The 20,403-nt window shown below is 41.4% G+C and overlaps 1 protein-coding gene across 5 annotated transcripts in view; it reads left to right on the forward strand.

The window, feature by feature from the left end:
* Positions 1-20,403, forward strand: part of OTUD7A (OTU deubiquitinase 7A) — a 259,935-nt gene that overhangs the window by 155,035 nt on the left and 84,497 nt on the right. For all 5 annotated transcript variants that reach the window (XM_048867961.2, XM_048867960.2, XM_048867964.2 and 2 more), the window contains one exon: positions 14,507-14,689. In XM_048867961.2, coding sequence (XP_048723918.1) covers positions 14,507-14,689 — 183 coding nt within the window. The remainder of the gene's footprint in view (positions 1-14,506; positions 14,690-20,403) is intronic.

Below are 20,403 nucleotides of genomic sequence, written 5' to 3' on the forward strand. Positions count from 1 at the left end.
TCACATCCTACAATGAGCTAAAAGGATGATTCAAGGTCTGGGAAACATCACCTACAATGAGAGACTAAAGGAGTGCAATTTATTTAATTTATCAAAGAGAAAGTTAAGAGGTGATTTGATCACGGTGTATATTTACTTAGATGGGGGAGATATCTGATACTAAAGGCCTCTTTAATCTAGCAGACAAAGGCATAATAAGCTCTACTGGCTGGAAGTTAATGTCTTCAAAGTTCAAACTGGAAACATGACACACATTTTAAAATTGAGGGTAATTAACCATGGGCATTACCAAAGGTGTGGTAAATACACCATCCCTTGGAACCTTTAAAATAAGGCTTGAATGTCTTTCATTAAAAGGTGCTTTAGTTTAGACAAAGTTCTTGGGCTAGATACTAGAATCACTGGGTGAATTCAATGCTCTCTGATATTCTGGTGGTCAGAGAAAATGATCATCATGTACCTTCTTGTCTTAAGTCTGTGAATACTGAACTCAGATGGTAAGTTCTGGACAACTGTTCCTCAACCCACAGAATCTCTCAAATCACAGTCCTCCCTCCCATATTAATCAACATCAACAAGATCTTCAGAGAACTATTGACACTAATAGCTGAAGTACCAGTAGTACAAAGATAACATTCAGCTCTACAACATCATCTGTAAATAACACCAAGCCTTATCTTTCTCAGTGCCTTGCATCTGGATGGAGAGCAGCTGGCTAAGGTTGGAAACAGGCAGGACTAAGGTGATGCTGATAGGAGGGAAGAACTTCAAAGAACTTCTCTCTCCTGTAACATCCCCCACTACTGAGGGCATTTGCCTTTGGTTAAATCAATCAATGGCCAAGTAATTTTACCTAGCAATGAAGTCGCCCTGAAAAACCTCAACTGGTACAAAACATTGTTTAGCAAAAGAGATTGCCATGGACCCTTCAGCCTGGTGCACTGCATTCCTGCATTGGCTCTGCAATGAATACAGAGTCCAGTTCATAGTCATTACCTTAATATCAGCAACTATTCATGGGATTGTTCTTTTCTATCTGGGAGTTCCCCTCTTGTCCTCTGTGACTGTGACTTCCCATAACAGCTACATTCTCCTGGCATCCAGCTGGTGACTTAGAAGAAGATTCATGGGTGCAGGAAACAGAACTCTTACAGCTGGACCTAGGCTATGAAACTTTCTCAGGCCTCAGTAGGACTTGCCATGTTCAGAAAAAAATGTAAAATTCAGCTCTTTGTCTTGACTTTCCTTTTATACATATGCAGTTCCTCTTACATGCATGCAGGCATATACACACCCAACACCCAACAATCTAACCACATAACTTACTCCTACCTGCTTGGCAAGTAGATTGATATTGTTTTGTTTTTAATTCTAGGAAGGTGCTCAAAATCTAAGGTGATGGCTGACACAAGAACCTTTATAGTCGTTCAGGTTCCAGGGGCAGCTATTTAACTATTTTTAAAGATATACTGTATGGCTTACCAAACATAATTCTGAAGGCATTCAGGCTGGATAGCTAGCTGGTGACCCATAAATCTCTGTGGTTATACCTTCTTTCAGGTGGGCTTGTCATTCTTAAAGGGGAGAATTAGATGAACCAAAAGTTTTCTGCCCTAAATGCCTGTGTCTGTTTTATTGATTAGATATTGCAGCATGCTGAGGTTTTACAGATATTTATGGGGACAGTTGTCATTCAGTGGATTTCTTAATATACAGAGTGACATCACATGTTGGTTTCTCACAGGAGATGTTGCTACTATACGTTTTGCAGGAATTAAAATGTTTGCGATGGTGTAGAACTGTGATGAGTTTTACCTGACAGCAGGACCATTACGGATATTGCAGGGGAAGAGCTGAGGGGGCTTGTTTGCTTTTTGCAATGATTTATTTCTGGCATCTTGACATGGTTGTTGTGATTTATTGTAACACACACTGGGAGTGTAAGATTTTACAGTGCGGTTTTTCACAAACAAAAATATGGACCAAAGAGTTTAATAACTAAGGGTCCATATCAATAGCATATAGCTTGTGGACTCTAATGCACTGGTGGGGGTGGGGAAGGGGAAAAGGGGGGTTGTGTTTCTGCTCCCTACAGTATATCTTTTTAAAATAACCTCAGACTTAAATATGATGGCCTTTCACATGGTTTAGTTTTTTCCAGAATTCTTTGTTAGGTCATGAGAATATGTGAAACATTTCCTACAGCGACAGTATTCACATAATTATCTAAATTTTAGCTCTCTTAGGCCCCAGCCCTGCAATGAGCTCTGTGCAAGCAGATCCTTCTGCCCTGAAAAGCCCTGTTGACTTTAGGGGGCTCTGTGCAGGTGGATGCTCACTCTGAACTCATTGCAGAAATGGGATCTAAGCACTCATCTATTAAATATACAAATATAAACAAAGACAAAAATATTTAAACAAAGATTCTGTCATTCCCTGCTCCCCTTTCCCAAAATGGAAGCTGGATAGGCTCCACTCACTGCTGTCCAGTTTGAACGATACCTTTAAAAGAACTGTGAAATGCTACGACAGCCTGTGTTTTACCAAGCCTCCAGGACGGTCCTGGAGTCTCCAAGAATTAAAGATTAATCTTTAATTGAAGATTGTCTCGTGATGAGGTTCAACAAGGACAAGTGCAGAGTCCTGCACTTAGGACGGAAGAATCCAATGCACCGCTACAGACTAGGGACCGAATGGTTCGGCAGCAGTTCTGCAGAAAAGGACCTAGGGGTTACAGTGGACGAGAAGTTGGATATGAGTCAACAGGGTGCCCTTGTTGCCAAGAAGGCCAGTAGCATTTTGGGATGTATATGTGGGGGCATTGCCAGCAGATCGAGGGACATGATTGTTCCCCTCTATTCGACATTGGTGAGGCCTCATCTGGAGTACTGTGTCCAGTTTTGGGCCCCACACTACAAGAAAGATGTGGAAAAATTAGAAAGAATCCAGCAGAGGGCAACAAAAATGATTAGGGGACTGGAACACATGACTTATGAGGAGAGGCTGAGGGAACTGGGGATGTTTAGTCTTCAGAAGAGAAGAATGAGGGGGGATTTGATAGCTGCTTTCAACTACCTGAAAGGGGGTTCCAAAGAGGAAGGCTCTAGACTGTTCTCAGTGGTAGCAGATGACAGAACAAGGAGTAATGGTCTCAAGTTGCAATGGGGGAGATTTAGGTTGGATATTAGAAAAAACTTTTTCACTATGAGGGTGGTGAAACACTGGAATGCGTTACCTAGTGAGGTGGTGGAATCTCCTTCCCTAGAAGTTTTTAAGGTCAGGCTTGACAAAGCCCTGGCTGGGATGATTTAGTCGGGGATTGTTCCTGCTTTGAGCAGGGGTTGGACTAGGTGACCACCTGAGGTCCCTTCCAACCCTGATATTCTATGATGAAAGCTCTAGGAATTCACCCAAAAATTTGAATCCCCAGTTTTACCTTTTGTTCTAACTCTAATTAGAGAACAAATTAAAAAGCAAATTCTGTGCCAATTTTAGTTGTATTGCTATATTGCCTCCCCCCCCAATTTCTCTTTGTATAAGCATTGTTTTCCAACGTGACAATCTCTTCCTCTGATCTTTTTGTTCCTTGTAGGCCTGAAATACGTTTTGGCTTAGCCTCTTGTTTGATGTCCTTTTCTCTTTATGCTCCTGTGTGTATTATTGTTATACTCTCATGCACTTCATTCTGTAATCAGTTCCTAGCTGTCTTCTCTATGTGATGTGTAGCACTTTGCATATGCTTCTTTACTGCTTTTTTGAAACTTCATGTTCATTCATACTGGGTCTCTTTTATTACCACCTGTAGTAAATAGTACTCACTCAACTAGTGCAGACAGTATAATTCTGTAATTTGTTAAATAATTTCTTCTCACCCCTCTGTGACCTTTTCTTTATATACTTTCATCCTACATAGTTTTAGCCAAAATTTCCTGCTCTACTTTTTAATTTCCTTTGTTGAAATTCTGCATGGATGTTGTTACAAATCTGCCTCCACTGTAGTCAGTATTACTTAGATCTTCCCCAATTCTGCATCTCAAATTACATACTCTGCAGTGTGGTGTTTACAACTAAATCAAGTATTGTTAGTGACCTTTCAAGTGCCCTCTTCAACGTTTTGGAGTAGGCTGAATTTTGAAAGCTGTGTGTGTGATTTTATAGTTGCATTATTCCTATTGTTGCTAATTAAAAATAAGGGTCCCCAGTCTTGTCTGGGTAATTGTATACTAGCTCTTTTAAGAAGTGAAAATACAATGAATTCATTACTCATAATAGCCATAGTGAGCTACTTTAGCGATGGGGGAACACCTAACTAAAAATATTGCTGCAGTTGAACCCCTGTCATTCATGTTCCCCTCCATTCTTCGCGTCCCTCCCGCCCAACATACACTGCCTGCTGGATGAAGAGTGCTATATAAGAGCGAGATATTATAATTATTAATTACATATGTGTACAGCCTTGCATGCAACATCTCCAGAGCTAGAACACTGGCTCTGATCCAGAAAGGCCTGTGCTTAACTTTTAAGCATGTGAAAAGTTTCATTGACTTGAATGGGGCTACTCACATGCTATACTGTTAGGAAGTCTGTAGGTGTTTGTCTCTCTCCGCCTCTCCTTACAACACAATCCATTCTGAAATTTCTCCAGGGGGAATAATACATGACAAATGAAGTGGATAAATATTTTACATTCTTTATATGTGGGCTATTTTTATATTTCAGAATAATAAGGGAAAGCTGCAGTGGTAACCACTGAAAAGCTTAGGACTGCATTTCTGAAGAATGAGTGTGCTTTTTCCCCCAAAGGTTGTGATATGTACGGTTCCTAAAGCAAAGCTTTAAATGTCAAAGTGCAAAACTTTACTGCTTTTCCATTTCACCTCTGCAAGCTGACAAGCTCGTTAAAATGCAGAGTGAGCTAGAAATATTTTTATTAGAAGAAGCAAATCAAGGCTGTGTCAAAGGTCACATTGGAACTCTTCCAAGAGTGCAGCCACAGTTTATAATTTTTTTAAAATCTACAGTATTTAGTTTGATTGGATTTTAAGTCATCTGCATTAGGGAATATTTAATGTAAAATCCAAGGTAGTGGTGGTGGTATTTTAAAATAGAAAATGGGCAAACCTCTGACTTTTCTATTAGCACAATTTATTCTAGTTCAGACTAGGGGGAAATCATTATGTAAGTACTGTACGTTTTTCATCACGCCGAAGTGCATAGACCTGTTATAATGAATACTTCAGACCGTTTGTAGCTGGGAGCAGAACCAAACCCCGTCAGTCACTGGTAACAGGAGAATGTCCCACCTACTGGAGTGCCCTCCAGTTTGTTTCTACTTCCACAGTGGCAGGTGGGCAGCTTATCCCAAATTTCCCTCCTGCAGAGCTTTTCTGAGGAAAATTCCAACATTTTATTTCACATTTTCGACTAGCAGTTTGGCTTAGTAATTTACCATCTAATTCCCAGTTGTGTCCCAAGGCTGCATTTGTCTTTTGGGGTGCTTTCCCCAAGCTACACTTTCCCTTTTGAGATCCTGCCATGGCTAGTGCTGCTCAGAAAGTCAGAAAATGCCAAGGATAAAGATCAAGATCTGTTTCTCCTGCTCCACTCCTCTTATCTAGTGTTTCACTGGAGAGGCGGGGGTGGTGGTGAGGGTCCTTCACTGAGGTCCATCTGAGGTCACCTCAACCCCATTCTCACTGAGGTCACCGTAATCCCATTCAACCAGAGAAGCCATCACTCTGAGGGGAGTGATACTGGAAAGGCAGCATACCAGGTGAAGATCATACCTATGTGCTTGGAGCCTACAGCAGCAGCAACCGTTCCTGAATGCAAAGCCTAAGAACCTCCTCCCCCTCTCCTTCCTTTTTGTCTGAGAGAGGAGTGACCTGGACCCAGCATAGACACCACTGACTCTGGGAGTACGATAAGGGGCCTTCAGAGCCAGGCCCCTCCTCATTGTTAACACTTCTGAAGCAGACCTGCCCTAGGTTCTCTTCTGGGATATTCCCAGCTGTGTCCTCCAGTGGAACTATAGACCTATTGCCCATGTGGATCCCATGCAGTAGGAAGGGGTGGATCTAGTGGGACCTCCCATCCAGGTTGAGTTGGTCCCAAGGGATGAGATTTTTGGGAAATTCATTCTTGAACACCAGCCCACTCCTTGAGAGATCCGGAAGGGGCCTAGAAGAAGAAACAGTAAAAGCCCAGCCTCTGAGGGCAGACAGCTTTAATCACCTGAAATTAGGGCTGTCAAGCAATTAAAAAAATTAATTGTGATTAATCGTGCTGTTAATAATAGAATACCATTTATTTAAATATTTTTGGATGTTTTTCTACATTTTCAAATAGATTGATTTCGATTACAACCCAGAATACAAAGTGTACAGTGCTCACTTTGTATTTATTTTTGATTACAAGTATTTGCACTGTAAAAAAACAAAAGAAATAGTATTTTTCAATTTACCTAATATAAGTACTGTAGTGCAATCTCTTTATCATGAAAGTTGAACTTACAAATATAGAATTATGTACAAAAAAAGCTGCATTCAAAAATAAAACAATGTAAAATTTTAGAACCTGCAAGTCCACTGAATCCTACTTTTTGTTCAGCCAATTGCTCAGACAGACAAGTTTGTTTACGTTTGCAGGAGATCATGCTGCCTGCTTCTTGTTTACAATGTCACCTGAAAGTGATAAAAGGTGTTCTCACGGCACTGTTCATAGCCGACATTGCAAAATATTTACGTGCCAGATACACTAAAAATTCATGTCCCTTCATGCTTCAACCACCATCCCAGAGGACATGCATCCATGCTGATGACACGTTCTGCTCAATAACATTCCAAAGCAGTGCAAACTGATGCATGTTCATTTTCATTATCTGAGTCAGATGCCACCAGTAGAAGGTTGATTTTCTTTTTTGGTGGTTCGGGTTCTGTAGTTGCTCTTTTAAGTGTTGTTAAGAGTGTTGCTCTTAAGTCTTCTGAAAGCATGCTCCACACCTTGTCCCTCTCCGATTTTGGAAGGCACGGCAGATTCTTAAACCTTGCATTTTGTGAAATCTGCAGTGAAAGTGTTCTTAAAATTAACATGTGCTGGGTCATCATCTGAGAGTGCTATTGTAACACCAACATGACGCTGGTCGTTGGCCAGTGGGATTGAACTGTGGACCTTTGGAGCTTACTGCATAAGCCTCTGCAGCATGAGCTAAGAGCCAATGGGCTCTTAGCTAAGGCTGTAGACCAGACTCATTTAACTCTCTCTAAATGGTCTCGGTGCCACTAGATGGGACAGAACACCACACCCCAGAGGTGTGTGTGTTACACTATAACTATATATAGCAGAATGCAGGTAAAACAGAATTGTATGCAGGGGACATACAATTCTCCCCTAAGGAGTTCAGTCACAAATTTTAATATTTTTTTTAACAAGCGTCGTCAGCATGGATGCATGTCCTCTGGAATGGTTGCTGAAGAATGAAGAAGCATACAAACGTTTAGCTTATCTGGCACGTAAATACCTTGCAGTGCCAGCCATACAAATGCCTGTTCTCACTTTCAGGTAACATTGTAAACAAGAAGCAGGCAGCATGATCTCCTGCAAATGTAAACAAACTTGTTTGTCTTAGCGATTGGCTGAACAAAAAGTAGGACTGAGTGGACTTGTAGACTTAAAGTTTTACATTGTTTTGTTTTTGAATACAGTTATGTAACAAACTATCTACATTTGTAAGTTGCACTTTCATGATAAAGGGATTGCACTACAGTACTTGTATGAGGTGAATTGAAAAATACTTTCTTTTGTTTATCCTTTTTACAGTGCAAATATTCGTAATCAAAAATAAAATACACTTTGATTTCAGTTACATCACAATACAGTACATATGAAAATGTAGAAAAACATCCAAAATATTTAATAAATTTCAATTGATGTTCTGTTGTTTAACAGTGCAATTAAAACTGATTAAGTGTGATTAATTTTAATTCATGATTAATTTTTTTTATTTAATCCCATGAGTAAACTGTGATTACTCGACAGCCATATCTGAAATACACCTGGGGTAGATCTTGAGCCCAACTTTGTTCCTCCTTTGGAAACATCAGCATGGGGACAAATGCCAATAGAGGAAAAGTGCTTGGGGTTTTTTAAGAAATTTTCCTTCTTACTGGAAGAGGACCAGTCGTTCCAAACAGGGTTAGAGGATCTCTCACACAACACATGCACACACAACATGCACAATGTAGTTTTTAATTTTAAATGGATTTAGAAAAATAGCTAAGCAAAGTTTTTCCAACCTCAGAATTCAGAGTCAGTTTGGCCTTGGTTCTAGTCTTGGGCATTAGTTGGGATTTTATTTTATTTTGCCCAGTTTATTCATCTCTACATATTGTGATAAAATACTATACATTACCAGACTCTTTCCTAACACAATACAAGTAAGCTACTCAGACACTACCTTGCTTTACTAATCCACCTTAAGGGGATTTCCTTTCTATTGTGTAATTATATATTGCTTTATCTCTGCCTTCTGTTTTTACTCTGATTGACAGAGCTTCCTGTTATTTCATTCAGACTGTGTTATTTAGGAGAGACATTCTTGCCTACACCTGTACCTGGCTTTATTTTTAATTTTCCCTTTGATCTATGTGCCTGCTATCTGACACTAATTAATTCAGAAACAAATTTTTGTCAGAGTATATTTTCTATCCTATACTCTGCTTTATTTGTTGCATTTTTCCATATACTCCTCTCTAACAAACACCAGTTCTGTCTCCTGGCAACCATGGACGCTTGTATATGAATCCAGTGACTGTTGGCGCCTAATCTTTACTGAACTGTTTGGGAATTCAAACCCCTAACTGTTAAGTAAGCAAAGGCACAGAAATAAACAAACTTTACGAATGGTAGTAAAGTTGCAGTAATCTCCCCAATGGTTTTATAACCCACACCTTTCAGTCCTGTTAACTTTTACACCTGCTGACGCAGGTATCGCATGCAGGTGTTTTCTCAATAATAGTTCCGTAATAGCATTATTTCTCTTGACCAAGATAATTCATTTCTCACCCAACTTTGCAAGTCGTAAAACTTAATTAAATTTAGTATACTAAAATGATTCACTACATTTGATTGTTGAGATGGATTTAAACTGTTTGTCTTTCAAATCTAAAGCATACAATAGTAATAGGCCTGAGTTCAGTAAAGTACGATAAGATTTTTAGTGTTTGGGCAACATGTCTGCTTGGCATTTGTTTAGAGAAGCTGTGATTCAGGGAACTGAAGATACAATAAGAGGGACAGAGTGACCTTGCTGAAACAATCCTATGATTTTTAATATGAGCTCTGTCACAGATCCATTCTTAGCCACCCATTAGGACTACTATGAGGGAAATCCAAGCCTCTGTGTTCTAGGTCCCTAGGGTGTTTCAAGCTTCTGGAGCCTGAACAGAGTCAGACCTTGCCCCAATCTCAGGGCTTCTAACCACACCTTCAGGGCACAGACCTCCTATCTGGCAACCTCTATGAGTATTGGAACCCATTGTCCAGCTGCTTAGCCCCCCTCAGTGCAGCACTGACCCTTCAGACTCTCTGGTACTTAAACATCCCCCTAACAGTGTGAAGCTTCTGGTTACAGTTTACCTCTCTCAGGGGCACAAAGCAGTTCTGCAGCTGTTAACCCACATGTACTCTTTTGTGCTGGATCAGGAGAGTACCAATTATACAAAACAATAAAACAGTGAGTGCATGTCTGTACCTCAGTTTCCTCATCGAGGGGGGCTATAGCAGAAGTGTTAATAGGATTGTGAAGCAGGGGTGAGGTACAGCGTGGAACTGATTGAAATTTTTGATGGGGAAGAGTATTCTGTCCAGAGAATGTCTTATGTGTTGCTGGCTGGCACAGAAACATATTTTGAGGGAGCCCTCTGTTAACATTGTGGGAACACATCACTGGTCTTACAAATTCTATGTCTCATTTGCTGAAACAAGGATACCCAGAAGTGGTTTTCCTCCCCTATAGGCTTTAGAAAAACTTTTTGGCCATTTGTGACACATTCTGACACATTCAGCTGTGTCACAGAAATCCAAAATTAGATTATTTGCAAGTTCGTGTTAATGATTACAGCTCATCTGCAACTGTCACAAGCTCAGTGCATATTTTTTCATGGAGTGTTGCTTAAGCTGACACCCCTACATCCTTCATGTTCAAGATACACTTACGTGCTGCTGTATCTGATGAACTGCTATTAATAGAACTGTGATAGAACTTTGCGGAGTTACTGTTAAATAACACACCAGCTTTCGCGCTGAAGTGCCAGTGTTTTGTCCCACACAATTGTATTCTTTGCACAGTGTCCTCCACTGCTTCCATAAAAGCCAGCTATTCAAGACTATGCATCATTCAGTGTCAGAATGCTTTTCGTAAGAGTAGCCTAAATAAAGGACTTCCATGATGTCAGTCCATTTCAAAAACCAGATTAATAGGTGGTGTAAACAAGTAACATGAGCAGCATCTGGAAACTATCCAAAAAGACTAATTTGAAATAGTTTGTTTTTATACTCTCAGTTATAACATCAGTTCTTTTGTCTGAGATGACAAAGCAGTCTTTCAAGTTTTATCAAGTGCTTGGAAGTCCACACCAATCGGTATGGATTTATTCATCAAAATCTGAACTACAGTAGTACACTGTATACCCTAAATTATATTGTTTCTAATGGAGAAAATACTGTTAATGCTCCTACCTCTCCAACAACTCTCCCTTTACTTTTGTGTGGAAAATCATTAAACATGCTCTTTGATCCCCTCTAATCTTTCTCCCTCACCAAGGTGACTAATGAACTCTCTCAGAGCTAAATAAAAAGGGAACTTAGATTTCAAGAATATCTATTGCCTTTGACGCTACTGATCACTCTCGTTTCTCCTCTCTTTACTTCCCCTTCAGCACCACCTTAAATTACATCTCATTCTCCCATCTCCATTACAGGTTTCAGAGTAACAGCCATGTTAGTCTGTATTCGCAAAAAGAAAAGGAGTACTTGTGGCACCTTAGAGACTAACCAATTTATTTGAGCATAAGCTTTCATGAGCTACAGCTCACTTCATCGGATCCATCTCCATTAGTATCCCTCAGTGTTTCGTCCTTAGTCTCCGGGTCTCATCTGCTCCTCTGGCTTCTGTTACCATCTGCATATGGATGATTTCCAAATCTAATACCTGACCCTCAAGCTCCATTCCTCTCTTCACTCTCTCATCTCCTTTTCTGTCTCAGGCATCTCCTGGATGTTCCCCACCATTACACCCTATTTCTCCACAAAATGGAGTTCTTCCCTCTTCACCGTCTCCCTTGTCTACGTCCATTAACAGCTAATAGCCTCGTATATCTCCCAAGATCACACTTGCATGCAGGTTTGTCTACCGTCTTTTTCAAACATAACATTTTGTCATGTCTTAGCAGTCAGTGTAGACCAGATATCAAGATCGGTATCATGTCAGCTAATAGCAATTAGACGTTGCTGAAGTGAGAAGGAAAAAAAGCCATTAGCTCTCAAATTATAAGGGTTAAGTCTCAAAGAGAATGAGGAGGATAAAATTTTGCATTACAGACAAGTCCTTTAACTCTTGTCTCTCCATCAGTCCCGCTTGGTTTCTTGATTAATCCTACAGCATGATCCTCTTTAACATGATCAAAATTGATCCTCTTTCCTTATTATCCCCACTGCAAAAATCTTTTGTCTCGTCTTGATGTTGTAACGTCTTTGGCCTCTGTCTGTCCACTACTGCTACAGTCCTTTACTGCTGTTCCAATCAGATTACCCTTCTCACTGGATCTTTTTGCATTTACCTGCCCGTTATCGCATTACATTCAAATTCCCACTTCTTACCTTCAAAACTGTACATAACCTCACTCTCATCTACATCTCTGGCTCATTTTCTCCCACATCCTCTCTCATGCTCTCCTACTTCTTCCTTTTTGTCACTTCTGGCTTTCTGCTTTTGTTCATGGGTGACAGGGAAAGTAGAACATTTATTATTGTATTTTTCTGGCAGGAAAAAGGCAATTGAAAAGAAGAAAGTCTCTTTTAGACCAAGGCAGTGAGAGAGATTATTGTGTTGATTATGGTCAGTACTTTTTTCTCGATTCAATCACTACTACAGGGTGGCTTATGGAACATTATTGCAGTTCCCACACAGAGGGAGTGCAGTTACACAGCTGCCCTGGGGTGGATTTGTGGGAAGGATTTATATGCTGAAGGAGTGATTGAAAAAGCCTATGCCAGCCATTGAGGCTGGCTAAGATCCTGAATCACCACTTCATTGATCTGGAGGGCCTCTTGGCACACACTCTTGGTTGAGGATTTGCCTGCATTCAGATGCCTAGGGACTGCAGGAAATAGAAAAAAAAATAAACTAATGATCTTTGCCTGTGTCAGAGCTGCTTTAAGATGTCATGTTTTGCTGCTGACTGGCTGTCTCATGTGGGAAGCAGCTACAGATGTCCAGGTGTACTGAGGAGATTTGAAAAGAAAGAAACGAGTTACTTCTTTGTAAGTGATTTTTTTTTTCTGTAATTCCAAGTCTGCAGTAGATAGAGCGTAACTCTACACAATTCAGAATTACAATGCAGTGCACTTTGAGCAAGTCCCAAAGACCACACTCCGCATTTATTGTGGCAAAACTCCCAAAGAAGGTGATCGGATTCTGTCATAGTGTAAAAGCAGACCTTCAGAGGCCTTGAGAAGAGATTATTAGGAAAATAGGTTGGCTCCTGCATTCCTTCCACACTCCTGCTAACTTCATCAGGAGTTTGGGATATGCTAGGAATGCAGGGCTAGAATGCTGTTTGTAATGTGCAGCCCTGCCAACTCTCTCAGATTAATCAGAAGAGACATGATTTCTAAGTAAAAGTAAGCCTGACTCATGATCTCGCAAGAGAACTCTCGAATGTCAGGATTTTTTATTATTTTTTTTTTTCAGCTGGGCTGCTGGGGTCCCCACTGTCAACAAGATGTGTGACCTGAGAGCACCTTCAAGGCTCAGAAACTAGAAGAGAAATAAAGAGAAGCCACATTTATTTAAAAAAGAATCCTCATGATTTTGGGGGGTCTGACTCATTATTTTCCAATGGCGAGGGTTAGCAACGCTGAGTGTGTTTTACATTTCAAGAAATACAATTGAGTGCTAAACTTTTAACTGTGTGGCAAAAACACCACTTTGGCCCCATTGGGACAGTCTTAGAAAAAAAAACTGCCTGATTGTTAGGGCTTAATATAAGCATGTTTGCTTTGCTTATGGCATGTGAAAGACGCACTGCATAACTAGTCACTCGTAAGGCACATATAATGTATGCTGTTGATTTTGCACACTAGTTCTTATTGGAATTAACAAAACCCTATGCTCTGGACTGATCAAGTTTGTTTACGCCCTGCTCTGTTGCGTAAAAAGGAAGAGAGAATTTCTGTTTAAGGAACTGGTTTTGCTGAAGTAGCTTTTGTTGCATGTTTGATAATTAAAATGCTGGCTGATCTTTTTTTTTTAAATCCTTGTGATAGTATGGGCAGTGAGTGTTTTAAAATGGCTTTCCTTAAAGTAATATAGAGAACAAAAGTCTGATGTAGATCTGAACAATTAAGACTGATGTTATAATTAACATTTTATTGTTGCAATTGTTTTATTAGTCGTACATCAAAGAATAGAATGATAAAAGGCAGATGTGTTCTTTTCCACGGTTAAGGACTCATTTGAATATCTGAGCAGTTCCAGTTAACAATATCAAATTAAGACAAAACAGTTTAAAGTTCATAATGATAACTGAGTTGGGGATGGGTAAGAGGCTTTTATTGGAGTTGATCCATGAAATTAAAGTTAACAAAAATTTAACAGATGTTTTAAATAAATAGTGTTAGCTCTTAATTAAATCATACTCAGTATGTGATCTTTCACTTCCTTCAGCAGAAATTGTACTAGTTTACATAGCAAAATATATACAAAAGCCTCCTTTAAATGTGACTTTCTTTGACCATAAAGTATATTGAATAAATGGACAATGTGCCATATGTGATACAATGGATGGGTTTATATACCAAATGAGAGAGAGAGAGGTTGAGTAACCCTAAATGATGGTAGGCACTTTGTGGACAAGTTGCTCCCTAAGGACTATGGTCTAAAGGCCTTATCCTGGAAACAAAATAATTGCAGTAAGAGGGCTGAGTGTTATTTGTGGGATCAGGCCTTAACTAGATAGACAACATAAACAAAAAGAGTGCAATATTCAGCAGCTGGTGAAGTGATCATATCTATCTGTGTATCTTCTGAAGTGCACATGGTTTGTTGGTTCCCCAATTATTGTTGTTTTTAAAAGAAAAATATCTATTCATTCTCTAATGTTTTATTCCGAGTTATATTCATTTTCAACTATATGAGCCACGTCCCTAAAATGAATGGCAGTTTTGTTAGTCATATCAGACATAGCTATAAACTGCTAACAGAATATTACCTTCCACCTTTTGGCAGGCAAAAACTGGGATTTGACCGCTGCTCTGAGTGACTATGAGCAGCTCCGACAGGTACACACAGCTAACCTGCCACAGGTGTTTAATGAAGGGAAGTACTACAAGCATCAGGAAAGAGAGCCACCCCAACAGGTGAACAAGTCTGAACGACCAAGTCTGCAGAGACAGGATGACATTGCTCAAGGTAAATGCAGCAACTTGACCGCCTTTCTGGACAAATAGCTTTATGGATAATCAAAGTTTATTATGCAGGCAGTAGGAACTAAATTATCTGCCACCAGATAAATTATGTCATTGTTACTAACTTTATGGAGATGCTGATGGGTTGGGCCTTGTATTCCACGTTTTTCAGTCCAGATTATTTTTGCCTGTGTTCAGTAGATTTTAAGGTGTAATTGAAGTATTTAAATTTAGGGTTTTTTAGAGACAGTGCTACGTTAACTACGAGAGGTGTGGGCTAGATGAAGTTGTAGACTGTTCCCATTTCTAATTTCCCATGATGTGTGAGTCCAGAGAAAGTTCCATCATTTAGGTCATTGACTTCTTGATCATTATTAAATGATAAAGGTGGTCCTGGAGACGACATCTGTTGAAGTAACTTTTGTCATGAAATGTCTTATTCTCTTGATTCCACCTCCATAAAAAGGTGATATTGAATTAGTATTTCAAACAAAAGAAAGAAAAAAGAAAGACAAGGAACAATTTTTAGTTATAGCAGTTGGTTTCCATTACATGATTATAAGCATTAGGATTTATTTTTCATATTCAAATCGCTCACTCTCTCTGACTATTGTAACAGGTTTCTTCTAATTTAATTCAGCAAAGAGTTGAGGCCTACATTCAAGGTTAATCTATGGTATGCCAGCTTCTCACATTTAAAAAAAAAAAAAAAAAAAAAAGTAACTAGTGACCCAGCAGAAATTTGTTGTCATGAAACCCATTCTGTTAGCTGAGGATCTGCTCCTAGGAGTGCTACAGTGGTGATGCATTCATGTACGTGAGGAGTGTTGGAAGGGAAAATCTTTTTTGTTTCTCAACAATTTGTCCCTGACCCCACAGGAAAAAAGACAAGACAACAAGAATGTGGTTTTAAAAAGCCATGACTTTATTAAGTAACTGTGAGCTGTCCAGCACAGACTATCCTTCTTTTGTAATCCATTCCACCTGGTGGAGGGCTGCTGTCAGCCGCTACCCTTCTTTTGGGATGTTGGTTGCAGCACTGTTGCTGAGATCCTATTGCCCTCTCTTCATATGAGAGTTAAGAGGGAAGACAAGACATGGTTGTCTCTTCACCGTACCAGGTGTTAGAAGCCCCAACCACATTACCCACCGTCTCTAGGAAATACCTTTTTCTAATCTGCTTCCAATTCTGGTTTATCAGTGAACTAGACCCTTTATTGAACAAGCACCTGCACTGGGTGCCTGCCAAGTTGCAACAAACTGACCTGCAAGCTAACCTACCCACTGCATCCTTGGGCTACCTACAGAACACTGAAAAATCCCACCTTGCCCAGTCCATTTTGGCAGTGAGGGAAAAATTCCTTCTCAGCCCCAACAAGGTAACTAGCATGAGCCAACAGCAAGGACCAAAAACCCCAGTCCTTTTCTAATCCCAAAGAGGGGGAGCTTTTCTTCTCAGTGCAGAATAAGCCTTTGAGCAGGGCAAAGTGCTTACAAGCCCTCTTTTGGGTACCTGAGAGCCAATAGGCTAATACTGTACCTTCTATCCAACCAATCAACCACAGAGGCCACCATCCCATGCCCCTCCCCAGTGCTTAATTTGTAATGAAAAAGGTGCCAGAGCTCAAACAATTAGGTGCCGTGGCTCAAGTAAGTTTTTTACCAGGATCATAACAGAGGCAGAAAGGGCAACAGCAGCAGAGGCAGGACTCAAATAAGTGTGACTACTTCCCTCCCTCCACCACCACACGCAAAGAAGCTTTTCCTTGGGTGAGTGGACTCCTTAGGGGCCTGGGGGCTGAGGGCCTAGCTGAGCTCTAAACTCTCTCCCCACTCCACACACCCCAATTCTATATGCAGGAGCATGCTTGGTGGGCAGCCTGGGAGGCATTGGGGGAGTGGAGTAAGCACAGAGCAGCAACAGCCTGAGCCAGAAGAGGAAGGGCTAGTGGCTTCTTGCAGGTGAAGCAGGGCTGGCTGTGCCCCCCATATCACAGATTAGTGAGTGGGTGTCTCCTTGTGGGGCCTGGCTGGGCTCTCCCCACAACCGAGCAGGAGCACATATTATGGGGAATCAGTACAGTGTGGCAACTAAATGGAAGCACTTGGGTGAGTGCGGCAGGATTTCTGGCTGTGCTCATCCCCCCACAGGTGTGTGGCCCCTCTTGGGGGTGGCAGAAGGGTGGAGACAAGGTGGCTGGCTAGGCTCACCCCACCACAATAGAGCTGTGAGGGGCAGGAATGAGACTAGGGGGAGTAGAGGGACATTCCCAGAGTCTGGAATTTCTTACATGGTGTAAAAGCCCAGGTGTAAAAGCTTACTTAAAACCAGCTTTGCATGTGGAGGACCACCTGAATGCACTTTTTTTTCCCAGTAAGTGTGGATTCTAAAGAAGATACAAGCCTGTTGACTTTGTTCCATACATGCTGATAGAGCTTTTGTTAGATTTGCTTGTCTGGAGACAAATTAGAGACAGGCAGGTGTGACCGTGTGACTGTGTTCACACCTTACATACTATTGTAATATTTTTTGTACAAGGCATGTCTTGTGAGGTATCATTTAAAAACTCAAAATTTGCTGATCAATAATATTATGGCAAAATGCATGTAGCAGCATTATATGTGAAGTTATAAACATAAGCTGAGATCATGACTAGAAGTATGTTTTCCAGAGAAGTCTGGGAAGCCACTAAACCAGTTCTTCAAAGACAAAGGGCAAGTTGACACCTCATCCAGGTGTAAACAAAGCTGATGGACCGTTGCCTGCTTAGTGGCCATTCTTTGATGGGAAAGGGGGCAAGGGCAAAAAAATCTACATTTTAGCAAAGAAAAAGCATGGAGTTCTCTTCTACACCGACTGCCCACCTTGCTCCCAGCTGGAAATGCTTCTCAAAGGGGGGAGAGGACAATAAAAAATGGGCAGACACCCCAAGAGAGCCCCCTCTCTCTCTCTGCCCCTTGATTCACTGCACCAGAAGGGACAAAGGAAGCAGCCATTAGATTGGGGGAGGGATCCTGACCTAAGAAGTTTGGTCAGTAAGACTGCTGCAAGTATGCAATGAGAAAACTTTGCTTTGAATTTAACATGGCTTTAAGTTAGGCATCAGTAGCATTTTATCTTTATTTTTGTAACCATTTCTGACTTTTATGCCTCGTTACTTGTACTCGCTTAAAATCTATTTCTTTGTTTTGTTGTTTTATCTAATCCAGTGTGTTTTTAAATTGAGGTGTCTGGGAAATTCCATTCTGGGGTGGCAAGTTGTGTGCATATTACTCCTTTTAAAGAAATAAAAGACCTAATATAACTTGTACTGTCCAGGAGACAGCTGGGCAGTACAGGACATACATTCCCCCCTCCCCCCCCCCCCCCCCCCAGAAATGTATGTCCTCTATTGAGACTGGGTGAGTGTTGGGGTCACCTTGCAATATAACCAAGGCTGATGAGAGCCAGAGTGTAACCCAAGTGTGGCTGGCAGGCTGCAGTTACACACAAACACTCAGGGTGTGGCTGGCAGGCTGTTGAGCAGCCCAGGTGGGAGCTACTTCAGCAAGGCATTGTAAGGCTCCCAAGGTTGCAGGGCAGGGATGACACAGCTGCTCATTAGTCTGGATTATACCCTGGTATGTCACAGCAGGTATCTGTTTCATTAATACACTGGCAGGATCACAAGGCTGTGCCCTCAGGCAGTTTACTGTCCCTGCTGCCTTCCAGCAGGAATGCCATAGGAAATGCAGGACACTACGATCAGCTGACTTTAAATGTCCACTCAGCAATCATAGAATCTGATAGATGTAAAGTAGCAGCGTGTCCCCAGCTAGAGACTCTCACCACTTACTCTGGGCTGCAATTCACAGGCAAACGTTCACTCCAGTGGAAGTTAATGGGGAATGAGGTTTCATTGCAGTGTGTAACCTATCCCTCGCTAACAAGCTTGCAATCTTTTCTGAGGTATCCACGATTACTTTGCATGAATGAAAAGTTATAGCATCCACAATTTCACACGCCAGGTGGTGCCCTGGGGTTGGGTGTTTTATACTTGGCTGTTGTCAGCCTCCTTAGAGCCAATTAACTGAGGGTAAATTAAAAGATGGAGGTTTTACTGAGTGTTGGACAATCCCTGAGACAGTAGGTTAGGGTTTCCTTGAAGAGAGGATTGGGTGCCAGAGTCAGACCTGAAAGCTGAGTGGAGTACAGCCCTGCGGGACCTTTTTCCATACCTCATGGCGGTGATTACCTACAAGAATGAAGTCAGGGGTGAAGGAGGCAATTCAGGAAGGGGCTGGTAATGGGCAGTTCTTCAGTCACTCAGAGTGTGAAGTGGGCAGAACTTGAGACTTGGTACAGGGAACCAGTGGGGAACCAGTGAGGAACCCATTCGGGTGCAGTGAGACCTCCGAGAAGCGTGATTCTGGTATTGACCGTTTTTGTTTAATGCAACACTACTAGCACCTTGAACATCCAGGGTTGTACTGGAAGTGTGGGAATGACGCTGGGGGTGATTTGGGGTAGAGCTACATCACTATCAGAGATAATACAGGGTTCAGCAAGGAAGAATTTAGATAGGGCTTGGGCATTTGGGGATCTGCGGAGGGAGCTGACTTCCTGGCTCTGAGTGCCAACAAACGAATTAAGTTATGTCATAGAGAGTTATAATACTGCAAGGCCATGGGAAAGGCTGGGATTTGCCATCATATACCAGTCAGACTTGTGTAGGTGCTCCTCTTTCTTCATGGGCAAGGGAATTATCTTGCAGAATGAAATTTCAGTTCATGGCAATGTCAAAAAATGCATACTGTTGAGGCTCCTCTGGTGAATTCGTTCAGGGTTGCTCTGGCTACACCCCCATCACAACTTGGAATGGGAGCCTAATACATTGAGCCTATTGATGGTAACATTCCAATGTATACAAGGTGGAAGGCCCCTGTTGAAGATAATTCAGTAGTTTATGTGCTAAACTCTTCATGTTTATTCCTTCCTTTAGGATCACATGAAAAACCCCAGGAGTTGGTGACGGGCTGGGTGGGCATAATATTGTGCATTTGGCCCACAGGTTCACTTCTGGGCCTCATTAGTGAGGCATCTCTGAGTTGGCATGGATGGAGGGGCACTCTACAAGGAGCAAGGGAATTAGTCAAGGAGGGGCATGCTCTGGGACCTGCTGATGCCCCTTGTACACTCTTTGGCAGGCTGGGAGCAGGCCCTGGATGTGATTATTGTTCACGTTGGTGAAAATAATTTGGGAAGTTGTAAGGGGGTTGTCTTGATAAGAGGCATTTGGGGATGAGGCAAGATTTTTCTGGGTGTGGGTGTGGCAACTATTTGGTCTGACATGTTACAGCGCAGGGTGTGGTGGGGAGCAGTGAAGCCTTCAGGGGTAGTGTTAAGACCAAGAGGTATACAAATAAGAAGGTAGCTAAATTCATAAATACCCAAGGGGGGTTTTATCCAGACATATCTTTCTTGCCAAGCAAGTTATTCAGAGGATGGGGCACACCTATCCAACTGGGAAATGGGTATATTTTTGTCTGATATTAAGGAAGGAATCAGTGAATGTGTGGAGCCTGATTGCAGGGTAAGGGGTTGGGGGGAGTTCACAGCCAAATGGAATTGCTGGCACCTCCCTGTGGCAGATGTTCAGGGCAGATACTCATTATGGAAGGGATATGGTTATTGGGTAAAATGGATTGGAAAAGGATGTAAAATAAAGCATCCCTTAA

The sequence above is a fragment of the Caretta caretta genome, chromosome 10 (assembly GCF_965140235.1).
Source record: "Caretta caretta isolate rCarCar2 chromosome 10, rCarCar1.hap1, whole genome shotgun sequence".
NCBI classification, from domain to species: Eukaryota; Metazoa; Chordata; order Testudines; family Cheloniidae; genus Caretta; species Caretta caretta.